This window comes from Podarcis cretensis (assembly GCF_951804945.1).
Source record: "Podarcis cretensis genome assembly, chromosome: 16".
Taxonomy (NCBI): domain Eukaryota; kingdom Metazoa; phylum Chordata; class Lepidosauria; order Squamata; family Lacertidae; genus Podarcis; species Podarcis cretensis.
Window position 1 is genome coordinate 38,683,167 of NC_137186.1, and position 18,490 is coordinate 38,701,656.

Here is an 18,490-nt window from a genome sequence, read left to right on the forward strand (position 1 = left end):
TAAGAATTTAGCTAATTCTGGCAGAGAAGCATTCCTCTAGTCCCCTGGGCATTTGATGCAGCTGCAGGCTCTGGTTTCCAAGCTAAGGAAATAACTCCCTCATTGTGAAGAGAGCCTTGGGTATGAAGCCAGCAAGCACACCAAAGCGTTCACCTAAAATGTGCTTGCCATACCTAAAGGGATCTCTTCTAAATCCCCACCAAGCATAAAGCACCAGCAGATCCCTGACGCCACCAGGAAAATCTCTGAATCCTGACTCAACCTTTTTGAGTCCATGGCTCCCTTGACCAACTACATTCTTTCTGCTGCATCCCATGGAGCTCAGGAGCCCAATTACATCACCCCTTGCCTGCAGAGCTGGCAGCCCCTCACCCTTTTTCAAACACCCTTCCTTGTGGAGTGTTCTCTTAGCCTCTTCTCCCCTCTCCTTGGGAGTCCTCTGGGCAGCTGCTGCCGCCGCTCCTGGTCTCTGAGCTTTCCACCTTGCCTTCTCACACTGCCCCACAGGGGTCCGAGACAACAGCAAAGTCTGAAGGACTGGCTGGCTGGGCTCCATCACCCGCTTGCTGGCTTACTCTGAGGCCACCTCAACTCCTGGTAACCAGCACCCCCTGACCAGCCCCAGAGACACCATTTGCCTGTGGAGCTTGTAGTCAGGGCTGCTGCAACAAAGAGCTGTGCTCTTTAGTCTATTCCTTTTGCACAAGTTATACCTCTCAATTCCTACATTCCACTTATGAGTCTCATCCCACCAGGTTTCAGTAATGCCTACCAGGTTATATTTACCATCCTGTATTAAGAGCTCCAGTTCATCTTCTTTGTTTCCCATGCTCTGTGCATTTGCGTAATTGTAATAATAATAATAAAAATAAAATAATAAAAATAAAAATAAAAAATTATTATTTCTATCCTGCCTATCTGGCTGAGTTTCCCCAGTCACTCTGTGTGGCTTATAACATATTTAAAAACATCAAACATTTAAAAAACAGAATATATTATACAGACTATAAATAAGCCAATAAATCAATAGAAGCTAATAATACTACTAATAATAATAACACTTTGCAGTTATACCCAAATTAAAATAACCGCCAACCCCAACTCAACATTTAGCCAACACCAACCCAACAAAAATAAAACAGAGGAACCAAAATTAAAACTGTTTAAAACATTTTAGCCAGATGCCCCAATCCAAGAGCAGTTCCAGCAATGTCCCTCCAGCCTCCCACGAGCCTCTTTTACCTGTTCAAGGTGAGTGTGGGCCCCGCCCCCTAGGCCAGGTGGAAATGGGCCTTTGCAGCATTCACAGCAGCAACAACCCCGCTCATAAGCCCACTGGAGCCTTCCCTGGGGTCCACTGCAAACCAGCTTTTCAATGGCATCTTCACTCAGTCAAGGCATGGCAATTTCAGAGAAAGAAAGTACATAGATGAGATTTGTTACAAAAAGATCTGGTCTCAGAACAAGCAGCAGCAGCACCTGGGCAAGAAGGAATGAAGTGGGAGGATATTCTCCCCATCTTTTGACTCCGCCAAGACTGATGTTTTGTTCTCCTGCTGCATGTTCCCATTCTGTTTCCTTGACTCACACCGAATTTCAAGGACATGTTATTTTTGTGGGTGACGCTTTCTTTTTCCTGAAGCAATTTGTGTTTTGATTGTTTGCTGGCAATGACTCAAGGGATCAAGGGGTCAGAATCTTCTCTAATTACTAGACGTTCTTGCTGCACTGTTTTGGCATTCAGAATTGTTATTATTTCATTGTCACCAGAATGCTCTTTAGCCATACTTCTAATATTCAGCATTTATGTACAGCTCAAGAGGTGGAGAACCTCAAATGTAGCCCTCCAGGCTTCTCTACTGGCCCTCAGGCAGGCTCCAACCCCTCTTGAGACCACACCCCATAACCAAACTGCTTTCCACTCACAATCGCGTGTTTCTGCCTGGCTAGAATGGGACCTTGAACTTAGTGCTTGCTGCTTGCCTAGATGCAGAACAGAGAGGACTGGGTGAGTGTTTATGTGTAAAAACTAGCCTACTGGGTAGAGGAAGAATTTGCATTTATTGTTTCACCCACTTTCAGCTCCAGACCCACCCACGAATGACATGTAGCCCATGGAAGTTTTCCTAGACATGCTGTTGGGGTGGAAGCGTGATTCCTGCCCCTGGCATAGAGCACCAGACAGCCCACAGTCCTCCCTAGATACCTCACCCCAAATATCCTATTGCATAGGGGAAAATCAAAATTGTAAGAATGGCGAATTGAAAAAGTTTATTTCATCTATTGCTTTATGAGCCAAGCGTGTAGCATTTTATCATGGAGTGGAATTAGTTTTATATCATGAAGAGCGATAACTTGGGTTCACAGTGTTTGAGATTAAACTTGATGATTTCTTGTCCATTATTGATTTGGCGCTCTAAATTTCAGAGAAAGCTGAGCTTTATATTTTACTTAAGGGGGTTTAAGCACACTGGAGTGTGATCTTCACTGACTTCCTCAGATAAATTAGTCAACTCGTACAGACAGAGAATCAGAAAATGGAGGGTTCTGGGAAATGTGCACTGCATCAAACAGCACAAAGGCAGCACTACTGAAAACATCTTGTATCATGTCTATGTGAAACATACCTAAATATTATGCTACTTCTGGTGTCCCTTAAAATTTCCTTTTGAGGTCAAGCGTCCCTGTTGAATTCAACTTGCATCTCAGGAAACCTTTTTTTAATTATTTTTATTTTATTTTTATTTTTGGTAGCAGATCCATTCATGTGTTCTATTTCAGGGAGGGGGGGAATTAGTGCAGTGGATGGACTCAGACAAGTCATGACATCTCAGCCTAACTTGCCCCAGGGAAATCACTGTGGTGCTGCCATGGGGTTCTGACTCACAACAGGACCTTCTCAGTAGTAGCACCACACTTATGGAATATCATTCCTGGACTGGTGGAAGTTGGAATCTGTCCAGCAACATCCAAAGGGCCACAGGTTCAAATCCCTCTATTCTGGTTATGTGAAGCTCTCTGAGTAACTTTCAGATACTTGCTCTTTCCCAACCTAACTCACCTCAAGGGATTGTTGCAAGGATTAAAAAATGTAATACACAACAAACCCTAACCCACCTCTGCTAGTTTTAGAAACCTCTATTGACCGCTGTTCTTTTCTTGCTTGCTTTCTGACATTAAGCTACAAGATTCCCCGTACCTGCTGATTAAAATGGAGTTAAAGCAAAAGAAATCCCAGCAGTGTGTGTGTGTGTGTGTGTGTGTGTGTGTGTGTGTGTTTGGGAGGATTTTATTATATTGGCATCACAAAAGGAGTAAATAGCAGCCCCCACATGCGAGATAGATGCATTGTTTCATAAATAAAAAGGAGTGTTAGGCGAGATAAATGTTAAAATTATATAAAAAGCAATTGCCCCAGGCATTCTCTTCCCTCCTTTTCTTCTCCCATCCCTTCTTTTGTGCTAATTTGGGGTTTTGTTGTTCTGTTTAGCTCTCCTGCTCAATGAACTGGTTCAGATTTCATGGGTCACTAAACCGTGACTACAGGAGAAATAACAGACTGCGTGTTTTCTCATTTGGGCAGCAAAATAAAAAGGGAGGGAAAAGGCAATGGATTCTCTGAGAGTCTTGATAGCTCACAGCTTGATGTTTACAGTGGTGATAGAGAGCAGGTGCCACACAGTTACCTTCAGAGCCTTGTGCTCTTCTCTTTCCTCTCTGTTTCCAGGAACCTCTGACTGGTGGTGTCCCCTGGGAAGAAGATTCCTATCTAAAATTAGGAGAGTGTGGCTATTCACATTGATCATATCTGTGTTTGTAGGGCAGCCGTTGGGAACCTCAGGGCTCCCTCCAGGTCGAACCCTTCACCACCCCTGCTTCACATCCTCATTGAGTGTTTTTGTCTGGCTGGGAAACGTCCTTCAATTCTGTTATTGTCCTTTGTCTGGATTGAGAGGGGAATGTAGAAACTAGCCTGCTGGACAAAGGTAAATTTGTATTCATTGCTTTGTTCCCTCTTGCCTTACCCATCACTGGCTTGTGACTCCCAGAAGGGACTGTGGCCCTTGAGCTGAGAAGAGAAAGAACTTGGATGTTGTGGCAAATGGCTCAGGCACAGTGTTCTGTGCCAAATCTGAGACTCTTTTTAAAAATGAAAATGGGAGGGGCAGTGCTTTTTTCTGGGGGTACGCAGGGGTATGCATACCCCTAAACTTTTTGTGAATCTAAGTTTGGCCTCATTGAGGGCCAGTATTTCAGTATGAGTAGGAAAATGAGAGTACTCCTAAACATTTTTTTCAGAAAAAAAAATAATAACTGGGAGGGGGTGTCCCAAAATCACTGAATCCTCTTCAGAAAGTTGTGATCATTCAGAACTCCAAAATCTGAGTGGTCAACAGAGAAATTGGCAGATCACACTTATTTGATCACTTCCCAATATACATACAGTGGTACCTCTGGTTACGAACTTAATTTTTTCCAGAGGTCCATTCTGAAGCTGAAACCGTTCTTATCCTGAGGTGCACTTTCGCTAATGGGGCCTCCTGCTGCACATGCGCCTCTGGCGCATGATTTCCATTTGCATCCTGGGGCAAAGTTCACAACCAGGAGCAGCTACTTCCAGGTTAGTGGAGTTTGTAACCTGAAGCGTTCGTAACCAGAGGTACCACTGTACAGGGCTGGCTGCATGTTGGAAGGGTGCCGCCTGAGCAAAGTTATTGATATTTAAAGTATTTACATATCCTAGTCTTTTGCAGTAAGTACCTAGAACAAGATACAAAAAAGAATAAATAGAAATGTAGATATATAAATTCATGGCCATGACCAAGAAATGGGTTTTAGCTGTTTTAACCAAGCAGAACATTTAACACATTCTTGTAATATCATTTCCAAATCTCAGTTTATCACTGCAGTTTAGAGATTGGGTCATAGCCAACATTAGTCCTGCTCTGAGTAGACCCATTAAAATCAATGTACCTTAGTCATGACCATGAATTTAAATGAGTCTACTCTGAGTAGTAAGGACGCAGGTGGCGCTGTGGGTTAAAGCCTCAGCGCCTAGGGCTTGCCGATCGAAAGGTCGGCGGTTCGAATCCCCGCGGCGGGGTGCGCTCCCGCTGCTCGGTCCCAGCGCCTGCCAACCTAGCAGTTCGAAAGCACCTCCGGGTGCAAGTAGATAAATAGGGACCGCTTACCAGCGGGAAGGTAAACGGCGTTTCCGTGTGCGGCTCTGGCTCGCCAGAGCAGCGATGTCACGCTGGCCACGTGACCCGGAAGTGTCTCCGGACAGCGCTGGCCCCTGGCCTCTTAAGTGAGATGGGCGCACAACCCCAGAGTCTGTCAAGACTGGCCCGTACGGGCAGGGGTACCTTTACCTTTTTTACTCTGAGTAGTACTAACTTGGGATACACAATTCATTGCATTTGCCCCAAAAATTCACATATAGTTCACAAATATCCCACTTCGACCGCTTAAATCCTTCACCAAGTGTTCATTGGTAGAGGCATCATGGTTGGCTACAATATGTTGCTAGTCCAAGAGTGCAATATCAGCTCACTCACCTTCATCTCTCATGGCAGCCTATGGCAGGTGTCTCCATTGCTCACCCAAATCAAGATGTTAAGCTAATTTCCTGCTTAGATGGAAAGGTGAGGCTTTGACTCACAGAAACACCATTTTCTCCACAGGAAGGACATGATGAGGATGCTCATGGACCCACCACTTCTCTGTGTTGCTCTGGATGTGTAGCACTCCCTATGGGACTCCTATCAGTGGGATAACTAGCCAGTTTTAGTTTCTCTCGGTGTCTCATTTCTTCAGTCTTAACTTCAGTTCTCCGTGTGATTTTTTTGTTTAAGTCCTCATGAAAATTCACCAACATTTTAGTGTGAATGCCTCCTAATAAATAATAATAATAATAATAATAATAATAATAATAATAATAATAATAATTTATTATTTATACCCTGCCCATCTGCCTGGGCTTCCCCAGCCACTCTGGGTGGCTTCCAACAAAATATTAAAATACTGTAATACATCAAACATTAACAGCTTCCCTAAACAGGGCTGCCTTCAGATGTCTTCTAAAAGTCTGGTAGTTTTTCTTCTCTTTGACATCTGGTGAGAGGGCATTCCACAGGGAGGGTGCCACTACCGAGAAGGCCCTCTGCCTGGTTCCACACACTGATGTGAATTTTTGCCTAATATCCCTCCCTCCCTTTACTGTGCTGGTTTTTGCTTGTTTGATACTAGCTGCTGGTTCATAGTTGTTATGTGTTGTGGTCTGCTGAAAGTTTTAAGCCTGGTGACTGTAAGGTGAAGAGTGGGCTGGAGTTGCATTTAAAACAAAAACACACATTTATATCTCTCCTTCCAAGGAGCTCAGTGTGGGGCTGACGGTTCTCCCCCTCTCCATCCTATCCTCAAAACAATCCTGAGGTATGTTAGGCTGAGAGACTGTGATTGGCCCAAGTGACTGAGTGAAGTTCATGACTGAGTGAAGTGGTTTGAACCCTGCTCTCCAAGGTCCTATTCTGACATTCTAACCATTACACTACACTGACTTTTAAAAAGAAATACATTGGGTGGGGAGACCCTGTCTGGTTTTCCATCCATATCCCGCCCTGCGTTTAAACAGCCAAGCACTGGAGCTTAATGCCAACCCAGCAGGTTTTTAGTTGGCTGCCACCTTCTATTCTATTCCAAAACCAAATTAAACTGCACTTATAAAACACTGTGTTAAGCGATCTATTGGAGATAAGATAAAGTTGGCTATCAAAATTAATGTGCTATATAGAAGGGCAGAGGGATTGACTCCAGGAAGCAGAGAGTGAGTTTTGTGAAATGTTCAATAGCATCTGGTCCCAAGATAGTGTTTATTGAAGAATTTTGTCAGTGTGCTTTAATGTTAGTCATTGACGCAAAGGCTCCAGTAGAGTTATATATGGACTATATATAGTAGAATATAAGCATTAATTCATGCTTTGCTTCTGTTTCCTGCTGTGTCATTGCTAATTAGCAATATCTTGTCATATTTTGAGGGTTAGCACATTCATTCATTCCAGTTTATATCCAACCATTATCTATCTCTACTGCTCCTTGTTTAGAAGCCTACTTCTGTTCTTATTGCTAATGCTGCTGCGCGACTTTAAACAACCCTGACCAAGCTGGTGACCTCCAGATGTTTTGGACTACAACTCCTAACAGTCCCAGCTAGCCTGGTCAACAGTCGGGAGGATAGGAGCTGTTGTTGAGGGAGGATGGCTTAGATCCTGCTCTTACCGGTACAGTTGGGGAGCTGTCCAACAAGTCAGGGAACAAGTTTCCAGGAAAGTGACAGACATCATCTAGCTGTGTTAGAAAAGGTGTTGCATCAACAACAGCCAGGAAGCAATAGTGACTCTTTTTATAGTTGGCACTGTAGACTTTCCCTCTCTTGGGTCATAGTATCTAGAGAAAAAAGGGACGCGGGTGGCGCTGTGGGTAAAACCACAGTGCCTAGGACTTGCCGATCGCATGGTCGGTGGTTCGAATCCCTGCGGCGGGGTGAGCTCCCATCGTTCGGTCCCAGCTCCTGCCCACCTAGCAGTTCAAAAGCACCCTTAAGTGCAAGTAGATAAATAGGTACCGCTTTATAGCGGGAAGGTAAACGGCGTTTCTGTGTGCTGCGCTGGTGCCGGTTCGCCGGAGCAGCTTTGTCACGCTGGCCACGTGACCCGGAAGTGTCTGTGGACAGTGCTGGCCCCCGGCCTCTAGAGTGAGATGAGCGCACAACCCTAGAGTCTGTCAAGACTGGCCTGTACGGGCAGGGGTACCTTTACCTTTACCTTATCTAGAGAAAATCAGGTTATGGATGGCTCCTCCAGACAATGGTGGGTGGTCCCCACTGCAACTGGTAAGTTGGAAGTTAGGAAAGCCCATGGCATGAAGAGCAGGGGGCAATAAAATGCAGAAGCAACTAATTCTAGTTTTGCCTAAAACTGAGGAGACAGAAGCTGCCAGGTAGTGCCACCCTAAAGACTGATTGTAAGAAGACAAGAAGATGGGCAGCCTGGTACTGTTGTGGCACTGGCTCATCATCTTGCTGGACCACTGGCTCTAGATGAGAGGATGTTGACAATCTGTATCATGCAGCTGAGGAACCATTTCTCTCCATCCTCTAGGATGCCTCTTCTGATGGATATCAGGGAACCTTGGTCATGATAAAGGTAAAATAAAGGGACTCCTGACCGTTAGGTCCAGTCGCGGACGTCTCTGGGGTTGCAGCGCACATTTCACTTTATTGGCTGAGGGAGCCAGTGTACAGCTTCCGGGTCATGTGGCCAGTATGACTAAGCCGCTTCTGGCGAACCAGAGCAGTGCACGGAAATGCCGTTTACCTTCCTGCTGGAGTGGTACCTATTAATCTACTTGCACTTTGACATGCTTTTGAACTGCTAGGTTGGCAGGAGCAGGGACCGAACAATAGGAGCTCACCCCGTCCTGGGGATTCGAACCGCCGACCTTCTGATCGGCAAGCCCTAGGCTCTGTGGTTTAACCCACTCCATCACAAAGCAGACAAACCACCTTTCTCTTCTTGTGACAGACCTTATCCAATCATCTCTGTGCAAATTAAAAAGAGAACTCAATGTTTATGAAGTACAGGAACAAACATTTAATTTCCCATGTTAAATGTCTTTACAATATCAGTCTATTCTATCCTGTTAGGAGAGTAAAGGTAAAGGTAAAGGTAAAGGGACCCCTGACCGTTAGGTCCAGTCGTGGCCGACTCTGGGGTTGTGGCGCTCATCTCACTTTCCTGGCCGAGGGAGCAGGCGTACAGCTTCCGGGTCATGTGGCCAGCATGACTAAGGTGCTTCTGGTGAACCAGAGCAGTGCACGGAAACACCGTTTACCTTCCTGCCAGAGTGGTACCTATTTATCTACTTGTACTTTGATGTGCTTTTGAACTGCTAGGTTGGCAGGATCAGGGACCAAACAAAGGGAGCTCACCCCATTGCAGGGATTCGAACCACTGACCTTCTGATCGGCAAGTCCTAGGCTCTGTGGTTTAACCCACAATGCCACCCACGTCCCTGTTGGGAGAGTACTGTTTGCTAAAATTTTGAATATCCGCCTGTAAGAGGGGGAAAATGAATTAGTTCATATAATTAATGACAGGAAACTGAAGCGCATGCATAACTTAATTGGTATACAAATTACACAGGATTGTTTTGCTTTTTTTATTTAAAACCTCCATTTCATTATCTTAATTTAAAGCTTTGTTTCTGTGCTGTTCCAGAATGTTACATATATGAATTTCTCCCTTCATTACCAATAATAAGGGATGGTGGGAATGCAGCTTTTATGTGAGGTAACAGTGCAGATTTTATCCAATGTAAAATTGAAAGCAACGTCAGCAGTAAGCCTGCAGGGAAGGTTTTGTGTTAGATTCCGATGACCTGCAGAACATCTAGGGCTGAGGAACCTGTGGCCCTCCAGATGTTGTGGGGCTCCAACTCCCATTCAGTCCCAGCCAACTAGACCAATGGTCAGGGATGAAGGGAGTTGGAATCCAGCAACACCTGGAGGTTCTCCATCCCTAATCTAATAAGTTTGCAGCCAAATCCTATACTGAATCCTACTGAAAAGCAAGGCCCATTGAGCTCAGTGGTGCCAAATCCCAGGAAATTGGATATACAACTGGTACAGCGGGTGACACTGCCTGGCAGCTTCCTCCCCTTTAGTCTCCTTGTTGCCTTTGTAGAACTCATCAGGGAAGAGGCTGGGGACAACCCTATAATTAGGTGGTTTTGCCTGTTGTTCGGTCTGGCTCCACCTACCCTTTGGCTTCCCTGTTTTCCACCCAACCAGTCCCAATGGACTCCAGATACTAATGGTGGTCTGCAGTGTTATGTACTGAAGTTCTCACCCTGGGCCAGCAGGGGGATACTGTAGATAGTTATGCAAATTATTAAATAAGGGATCGAAAGTGATGTTCAGTGATTGGATAGTTTTAGAAAGTTGTTACAGTAACGTGGTACTGGAGCTCTATATAAGCAGGCTGACTGAACCCTTCAGTTCAGTTCTGTTCTGGCCTCTGAATAAACAATAGCTGTTTGAAGAATCGCTGTGACGTCTGATATGTTCACCCACAACTTAACATGCAGTTTGCCGCTAAGCAGGAGGGCACATGAATTCTTGGAGAGGAGATCATTGACACTGCCAGGGGACTGCCATCGGAACAGGGGAGGGAGGCAGGGGGACGTTTGGGATACAGAGAGCCTCCGACACTTCTGAGGAGCAGTTCCTCTTCCAGTGAGAGGAAAAGCCACACCTCCGATGAAGAGAGGGTATGGGCCAGCCAAGGTGGGAAAGGGATCGAGGATGCTGCCGAGAGCCCCAGCGCCTCACCTCACCGGGCTGGCCAGGAGGGATGCACGCCACTTCTGTCACCCAGCTTGCACAGAGGGGTGAAATGCAAGGAGGGGAGGCGGAGGCTTGGGGTGCCGAAGTTCTTATGTTGGGGGAGAAGCCGGAAGGGGCCACTCCCGGATTCTGCAAGTGACTAAGACAAACATGAACTTTGTGTATCTGCACTGTAAATAGTTTGCACAATAAACCTGTAAAAGATAGGTTGGAGTTCTGCCTGGTTACTCACGAGCAACCACCACACAGCATCTGACAGACACTTTGCACTTGCTCCCATTTTGCTGCAGCTGTGAACTAATCTATGGTTTGATTTGCTGTGTTGTCTGAACCTGGGTTTCTGGTTTGTTTTGTTCTAGACAAACCATAAGCTGTAACCAAGATAACCATGAGTTGTAACCCTTGCATCACACACAAGTGAGAAATGGAACCCAGGCGAGCTGAGGCAGACCAGGACAAGCTTCTCAGTGATTATATGATACAAAACACTCTCCTAGAGGCAAAGCTTTTGTCAGCAGCTCTTTGTAGGGAATTATGTGTGGCTGTGGCCACCCACCCACCTTTTAACCTGGTACACCTTGTAACTGCTGTGCGCATTTTAGAGCATTATGGATTATATCTCTCATGATTCTCACTCTACATTCTCACTTACAAGAGGTGGCAAAGTTCTGAGATGGTAGAACAGGTCACTCTTGCCGGAGGTATGAGCCAATCTTTTGCAGGTGGCTTTTAGAAGCTTCTAATGAACCTCAGTTTTTCTGCCCTTACTTATCTCCCCATTGGGGGACCCCTGAAAAACTTTGAGAAATGCTAGCATTGCAGGACTCCCCAAACTGAAATCTGGCAGCAGCATCCAGCATCTTCAATTGGTTGCTGGGGCTGTAACACCGTGGCAGGACTGCCATTCCTGGTCTTGTAGGCTTACAGTGGTGGCAGCTGTGCCTCAGGGGACATTGCAGGGAAACTGAGATTATGCTTGGTTTCTTGAGCCCAGCCAATGCTGCCAGCCAAGTCCAGGTGGGGACATGCAGGCAGCTGAATGAATGATAGATTTATTTGAATTGTGGAAGTTTATTTTAATGATTTGATGGCATTGTTTGGTTGTGGGATTTAAGTCGGTGTTATTGTATTATGTAAGTGCTTTTATACTTGCAAACTACTTATAAGACAATAATGTGGTATATAAATTTAATAACAACCACAACAGTTGGGGCCATTGGTGGGGAAGGCCCACCCCAGGGCACTGGCTCAGGTTTCCTCTCCAATGCTTTTGCTGTAAAGCCACTTCCGAGCTAGGGAGGAGGTGGGGTTGCGGGCTTCATGCCCCTTCCCACCATCGCAGGGGCTGGCTTTCATACCCCACGATACCAGGGAATCCTCGGATGCATCATCCCCCTGGCCAGAGTGTGGTGGAGTCTCCTTCTTTGGAGGTCTTTAAGCAGAGGCTTGACAACCATATGTCAGGAGTGCTCTGATGGTGTTTCCTGCTTGGCAGGGGGTTGGACTCGATGGCCCTTGTAGTCTCTTCCAACTCTATGATTCTATGATTCTATGATTCAGCCAATCGGCTGCCCCGGGGGCGTGGCCTGGCTTATTTAGGCTGGTGCGGCCAAGGATCTCCCTCTTTCCCGCACCTCAGCCATACAGGTTTTTCCCTTCCCTCCCACCCGTTAGGCTAGGCTCTTTGACCTTGCTATGGACTTTGGTTGGTCGCCGTCAAGGGGCCTGGTAGGAATTTTTCCAACTGGCAGATTGGCACCAGCCACTTGGTTTTTGCCTACCTCGTAGCAAACTGTCACAACTCCCCGGTATTGGCGGTTAGGCATTGGCAGGGGTATGGTAGTATTGTCATGCAGATGAAGGGGGGGAAGGAAGCGCCATCACCTCCCCCCAAATCAAAGGGTAGTCCGGTAAAGGATTCCAGGGGGCGTGGCCTTGTCCTAAGCCTAGGGAGGTGAGGGCCTAAGGCACGCCCCCGAGCGGCGACCCCGGGGGAGTTCCTAGTTGATGTCCATCAGCGGGACTCCCCCTACTGGTGGTTAACCCTTGCCGGTCTTCAAGCAAGCGGGCTGAAGCCGGTTAGTGATAGGACCAATGCCTAAGCCAATACCGCTCAATTCCTGTAATCAATAAAGTTGTGGCCTAATTTGACCCATTAACCTGAATTCTTGTGTCTCGTGTCTTTATTTCTGAGGGGGGAGGCGGGAACTTGCCACGCAACCAGGCCTTTGGCTGATCAACATTCTATGGCCTTTTAAATGTGTTTATGGCGGGGGGGGGATATTGGTTCATTTTTGATCTTGTTTTATTATGCAATTTGTGCAGATGAAGAGTGATATACAAAATTTAATAATAATAGCAATAGCAACAACCCAGAACTGCTGGAAACACTTTTAGCAATCCACTGAGGCATGGCAGAAACTCAGTACAATGTTTCCAGGGTAAAATATGCTGTCTCTCGTATGCATTTTCAAGCTTAAAGGATCCAGCAATTAGCATAAGCCATTTGATACACACTGCAGTGTCTTTGAATACAGTAGAGGCACCGTTTGCTTGCTTGCTTGCTTATTTATTTATTTTTGAAAACGTCGCTACTCTGAATATTTGATTCCCTCTTCTTCTCCTGTATGCATTATAGAATTCCGTTAGGTCTGAGCTCTGTCTGTGAAGCTGTGCGGAGACAGGCGTGTTTATTGTGCATGGCCCCAGCACGTACCAACCGCACAATGACATTACTATGCTGCGAGTGTGTGTGCCCGTGTATAATCCCCGTGCTTATGGCATTTTGATGCAAGCCTGGAATAGGACTTGTGGCATGGCATTGCGGTTCTATGGTGTTCAACAGAAGAACCTCAAGAAATCAAAGCCGCATTTCACAGCGCATTACATTACACGAGGCAGTAAAAAATAATAATACCCCTGATTTATAGGTTTTCAGCATTCTTAAAGTGGGACCATTTTAACTACTTAAAAGTGCCAAGCCTATACAAGTCCATTCGGACACAAGCCTTGCTGAGTCCAGTGAGTTCCCTGGTATGAATAGATGGCTCTGTCCATTTTGGATTTCTCCATTTCTCATTTTCCCAAGCTTACATTTCTGCAGCAATTTGCGATTAAAAAAAAAAGCCTAAAATATAATTCACCAGGAATTCCATATGAATTTCTCCTAATAAGCTTATTTTCTGTGCAGTTTCCCTTGATATACACAGTTTTGTAAACCATGGTTCCCCAATACATTTTTGTATGTTATTTTCACAAATATATGCATTTTATGCACTCTTTGCCTTAGCATATGAATTTCTGAACATATCACTTGGCTGGAGTACTGCATTGCAAAATTTAGAATGTGCACATTTCAAGGGATGGCTGTGTTTTTGTTTGTCTATTGTTTTGAAAAATGTGGATTCATCTTTAATGCAGACTCAGTCACATCCCAGCCCCCAATTCCCCCTCCCAGATAACTGTGTATAGGATTGCAGCATACGTAATTAGCCATTCCCAAAAAAACCCAACCTCATAAGTTTGTTCCTCAGAAAGGAGCGCAAAACACAATTTTAATTGAAGGGCATTAGATGTCTTTTGATCTTAACAATTTCAAAGCTTCACACTTAAAATGAGGGGGGGGGCTAAAATACGGATTTTTAATTGCTTACAAAGCATTCTGAAATCACACCAAATGATTCCCCACCTGTCTTGAAAATCCATGAACGAGTCCTTCAGAAAGGGACCGGGAGAGAGTGGGAAATTGTTGGGGTGTTCAATTCCTTGCTTAAGTTGAACTAAATCCAATTCTGATGCACCCAAACCAGTTTAGGAAGCTGATGTACACAAAATCAGACCACTGTTGGTCCATCTAGTTCAATATGGTCTACACGAGGGCTGGGGAAAAAATTTAAGCCTCAGGGTTACTTTCCTTGGGCAACCTTTCAAGAGCCACAAAGCAGGACTCAATGCAAGAGTTGCATAAGCAAGGGATGTGATTTTTTAAATCTTTGTTCAGTAGGCTAGTTTCTACATATACTCACACAATCCACTCTATGCTAAGGTTACTAGATTTTTTTCAATGAATCTGAGGACACTTTTCAACTTCATTGGATTTTGTATGGGGACTGATTTGTAAATCCGGGGACTGTCCCCGGGAAATGGGGACGTCTGGTAACCTTAAAAGTAAAGGTAAAGGGACCCCTGACCACTAAGTCCAGTTGAGGACGACTCTGGGCTTGCAGTGCTCATCTCACTCTACAGTCCGAGGGAGCTGGCGTTTGTCCGCAGACAGCTTCCAGATCATGTGACCAGCATGACTAAGCTGCTCCTGGTGAACCAGAGCAGCCCACAGAAACTCCATTTACCTTCCTGCCGGGAATAGATACCTATTTATCTATTTGCACTTTGTCGTGCTTTCGAACTGCTAGGTTGGCAAGAGCTGGAACCGAGCAACAGGAGCTCACCCCGTTACGGGGATTCAAACTGCTGACATTCTGATCGGCAAGTCCTAGGCTCTGTGGTTTAGACCACAGTGCCACCCGCATCCTTACTCTATGCTAAACCCAGGCAAGGAAGAGGCATAATCAGTATTTAATTTCCAATCAAGGAAAATCTCCCCTGTTGTAGTTTCCAGCATCTGGGATTCAAAGGCATTTTAGTCTCACAGTGGAGGTAGAGCATAGCCATCATCAGTGTTATTTTTCTAGAAAAAAAGGGTGCTGGATCTCACCATGAACTCCCTAGTTCTCTTAGAATGGCGCCCACCTGAGATGTGCCAGAGATGAGCTCCCGTGAGCTCTGGCTAAAAAAAGCCCTGGTCATCATGACTATTAGCCACTGAAGCTTTATCCTCCATGATTTCCCAAGTTCCTAGTCTCCCATCCAGACCCAGACCCAGCCTAGACCTGCTTAATTCAGGAAGGTGGGTGCAATGTGTACCTTCAAACCGCACTAGGGGATTTTGAAATGATGATATTGCAAACCTTCCAAAATGAAAACAAAAACCAGAACAGCTCTTCTCCCCCACCCCAGGGTTTTTATTATTGTATGTACATTTTCCCTGTAAGAAGACAGATCTCTATTTTCCAGTGAAAGAGATGTATGAAAGAAAGAAAGAAAGAAAGAAAGAAAGAAAGAAAGAGGGAGGGAGGATTAGGGAACAACATCAAGCAGCTACAAAACAAACCCTTTTAACACAGAAAGTAAGGCTGTCACCTGACCGACAGAAGTTTTAGTCGATTAATCGTTCGTTTTAATGAATTAATAAGCGAATAATCGATTAGTCCTGTATAAATTTGCAGTTGAGTAGCTGTATTATCATCATTGTTGTTGATTTCAGATGGCACCTGTGCATGTCATAACATAGGAGATGCGCTGAATGGGTGAGAAAAGGGGGTTGCCCTTTCAAAAATGGCACCCATCAGCAATGTTTTCTCTAAATACTTGTATTTAAAACTGTTACATTTTCAATAATAATAATAATAATAATAATAATAATCTGCTGCCCAGTTTATTGGGGGCACTTTTTCACTGTCATCTTTTACAAGGTTTCTATTCGATTTATCGACTAAACATTGCAGCCCTAACAATGCAGTACACTTTGGTACATCTATGGGTTGGGGAGGGAATCCTGTCAAATGAAAATATGTAAATAGTTCATAAAATCAGGAAAGCTTTATAAACAATACAGCTGAACAAATTAACCACAAGGATGAATATTTGTTTTTTAAAAAACAAAAGCCTAGGAGGATATATCTGTCTGTATTTTGTATAAACAGATTACATTAGGTCAATTCATTCTGATCCTTTGAAAGGACCCTAGATTCCAGCTGAAAGCGAGGAATGTCTACTGTGCTTTTACAAAGAATATTTTCTAGAAAAATCATCAACCCACCCACCCACAAAATGGTTCCTTTTCCATAGTAACGGCTCATCGTAACATGGCACACTAACCCATCTTCTCTGAGTCTAGGTGCAATTCGATCAGCATTAGCTAGTATCAGATGATATATGAAAAACAGCTGGTTGTGCGCAATACCTCCAAGATTTGTAGGTAGCTGTTTAGGGGCTCACATCCCCTTGTACCTGATGGAACAGGGTAGAACAAGCCAGCTTTTTCCTGCAGCTGATCAAAACAATGCAAAGTTAGTATTTCTGGACCTCCAAACATTTTGGAGAGCCTTCTTCTATTGCTGGCTGGGTTTGAGTGCTCCATCATCCATAAAACAGAAGGCATAAAGGTGAATACAAAGATAAAGTTTTTAGAGAGAGAGATAATAATTATTTTTTACATATTGTCTTGCAGCCTTTCCATATAGTCTCTAAGTTCCTGGGAATCCCCTAAGTTCATATCTTGGCATACCCATTTGATATTATCGTCACTGTCAAAGAGGATGGAGTTGGTGTATGGGCCACCATCCTCTGGTAAGATGGTGGTATAGGATGTGAATTTGACTCTTTTCCGTTTGGGCCCAGGGGGGTTGATAGGTTCGTTTGTGATATCGTTCTCACAACCATAGTCAGCAGACCGAAGGATCTGGCTGTGGAGGCTCTTCTGAGAGCTCCCGTTGAGGAGGAAATTGCTCTCCTCAAACTGCATCCCTCTGTCTATCATGGTTGTGCACTCCTCGGACGGGAGCGAAATGTCCACTGGGTTCTCCAAGAGCTCCACCTCATTCCCGAGCCACACCCAGTCATGGGAATGTGGAATGTTGCCTTGCTCACTGACGGCAAACCTTTTGTGCCTGTACTTCCAAGCAAATGCCACACAGTTAATTAAGAAGACCAATATGGCTAAACAGAAAACACACAGAAGGGCATACATGCCGATCTCAAGGTCCGTTAGACCTCTGGAAGCCAAAGTGAGGTCACTGGGACTGTTCTGCACTGGAATGTCAACTTGTATGGGGAAGCTCGTAAAGGAGGTTGGGCCATTTTGGAGCTGACCCTGAGCAGTTTTTGGGTGAACAGGAGTCTTGGAAGTTGTGCTTTGGTTAGTAGCCTCTTCATGATTAATGGAAGCCCCATGTTTGGGCCAATCTTGCCCTGACCTCTCCTGCTCCAATGACTTCTCTATAGAATTACTCCCATGGCTTTTAAAATCAGCCTCAACGTCTTCAATGTCATTGGTGTCCCCTTTGTGGTCCAAATCCTTCTGGCCAAACTTGACTTTGATGCTTCCTTTCCCAACAGCCAAGCTACTCTTCCTCTTGGACTTCTGACAAGGCTCACTGATCACCATTTCTACTTTAATGAGTGGCCCTTGACCTTCACCTTCCGCCACCACCACAGGCTGGTCTTCCTCTTGGCTTTGATGGATGGACACCACCATTTCATCCAGGGATGTGATGGCGAGAGAAAAATCTTTTGTGTCGTAGATGTCTAAGGGTGTCACGGTGCCATCGCTGAACAGAATCCAAGCACTGACCACAGCTTCCTACAACATAGAAAAATGTATCATTTTTTAAAAGAAGCCATAACTTTTTTAAGAAGCGAAATTAATGAACCTTAGTCATTCATTTCAGTGGGTCTGTTCTGATTAGGACTAGCACTGGAAACCAACCAGTAGGTGAATGCTGGGTATAACTTAGCTGAATGCGTCAGCGCTATGAGCTTTCAAAATTCAAGATGGGAAATAATGCATCTGAAATGAGTGAACTTTTTAAAAAATGAAAGCTTAGTTTTAACATTCTCTTCCTAGCAGAATGCCTCAGAATCAATTTCACATATAACCGGTCAGATCATTTGTTTTCAGACTGCATCATGAAATCAATCTGAACTCTGGGCCTTAAATTAGCCATCAAAATATTGTTTCCTAAACTCATGCGGCTGATTTAGTGAAATCGCATGAGTTGGGCTCCTCCCCCACCCTGTTTTTGTGAAGCCTGGAAATAATTACATGAAAATGAGTAACATTTCCCTCCCCCCCTTGTTCTTTTGGCTTAATGTGTCAGTAAACATGATCCAATCATTTCACTCACCCATTTTTCATATTCACATTTATGTATTTCACCTTTCCTCTATGATCCTTAGAGAGGGAGGGTCCATAATTTAGAACAGGGGTGGGGAACCTTTACCGTCCTCAAGGACCATATTCCCTAG

The 18,490-nt window shown here is 44.8% G+C and overlaps 1 protein-coding gene and 1 long non-coding RNA gene across 3 annotated transcripts in view; one reads left to right on the forward strand and one right to left on the reverse strand.

Moving 5' to 3' along the window:
- Positions 1–18,490, forward strand: part of LOC307205131 — a 469,056-nt gene that overhangs the window by 185,839 nt on the left and 264,727 nt on the right. The gene's annotated exons all lie outside the window — the stretch shown is intronic.
- TMEM132B (transmembrane protein 132B) overlaps positions 15,403–18,490 on the reverse strand; it is a 389,071-nt gene continuing 385,983 nt past the window's right edge. For both annotated transcript variants that reach the window (XM_079956515.1, XM_079956514.1), the window contains one exon: positions 15,403–17,825. In XM_079956515.1, the coding sequence (XP_079812641.1) occupies positions 16,677–17,825 (1,149 nt within the window). In that variant the 3' untranslated portion in view covers positions 15,403–16,676. The remainder of the gene's footprint in view (positions 17,826–18,490) is intronic.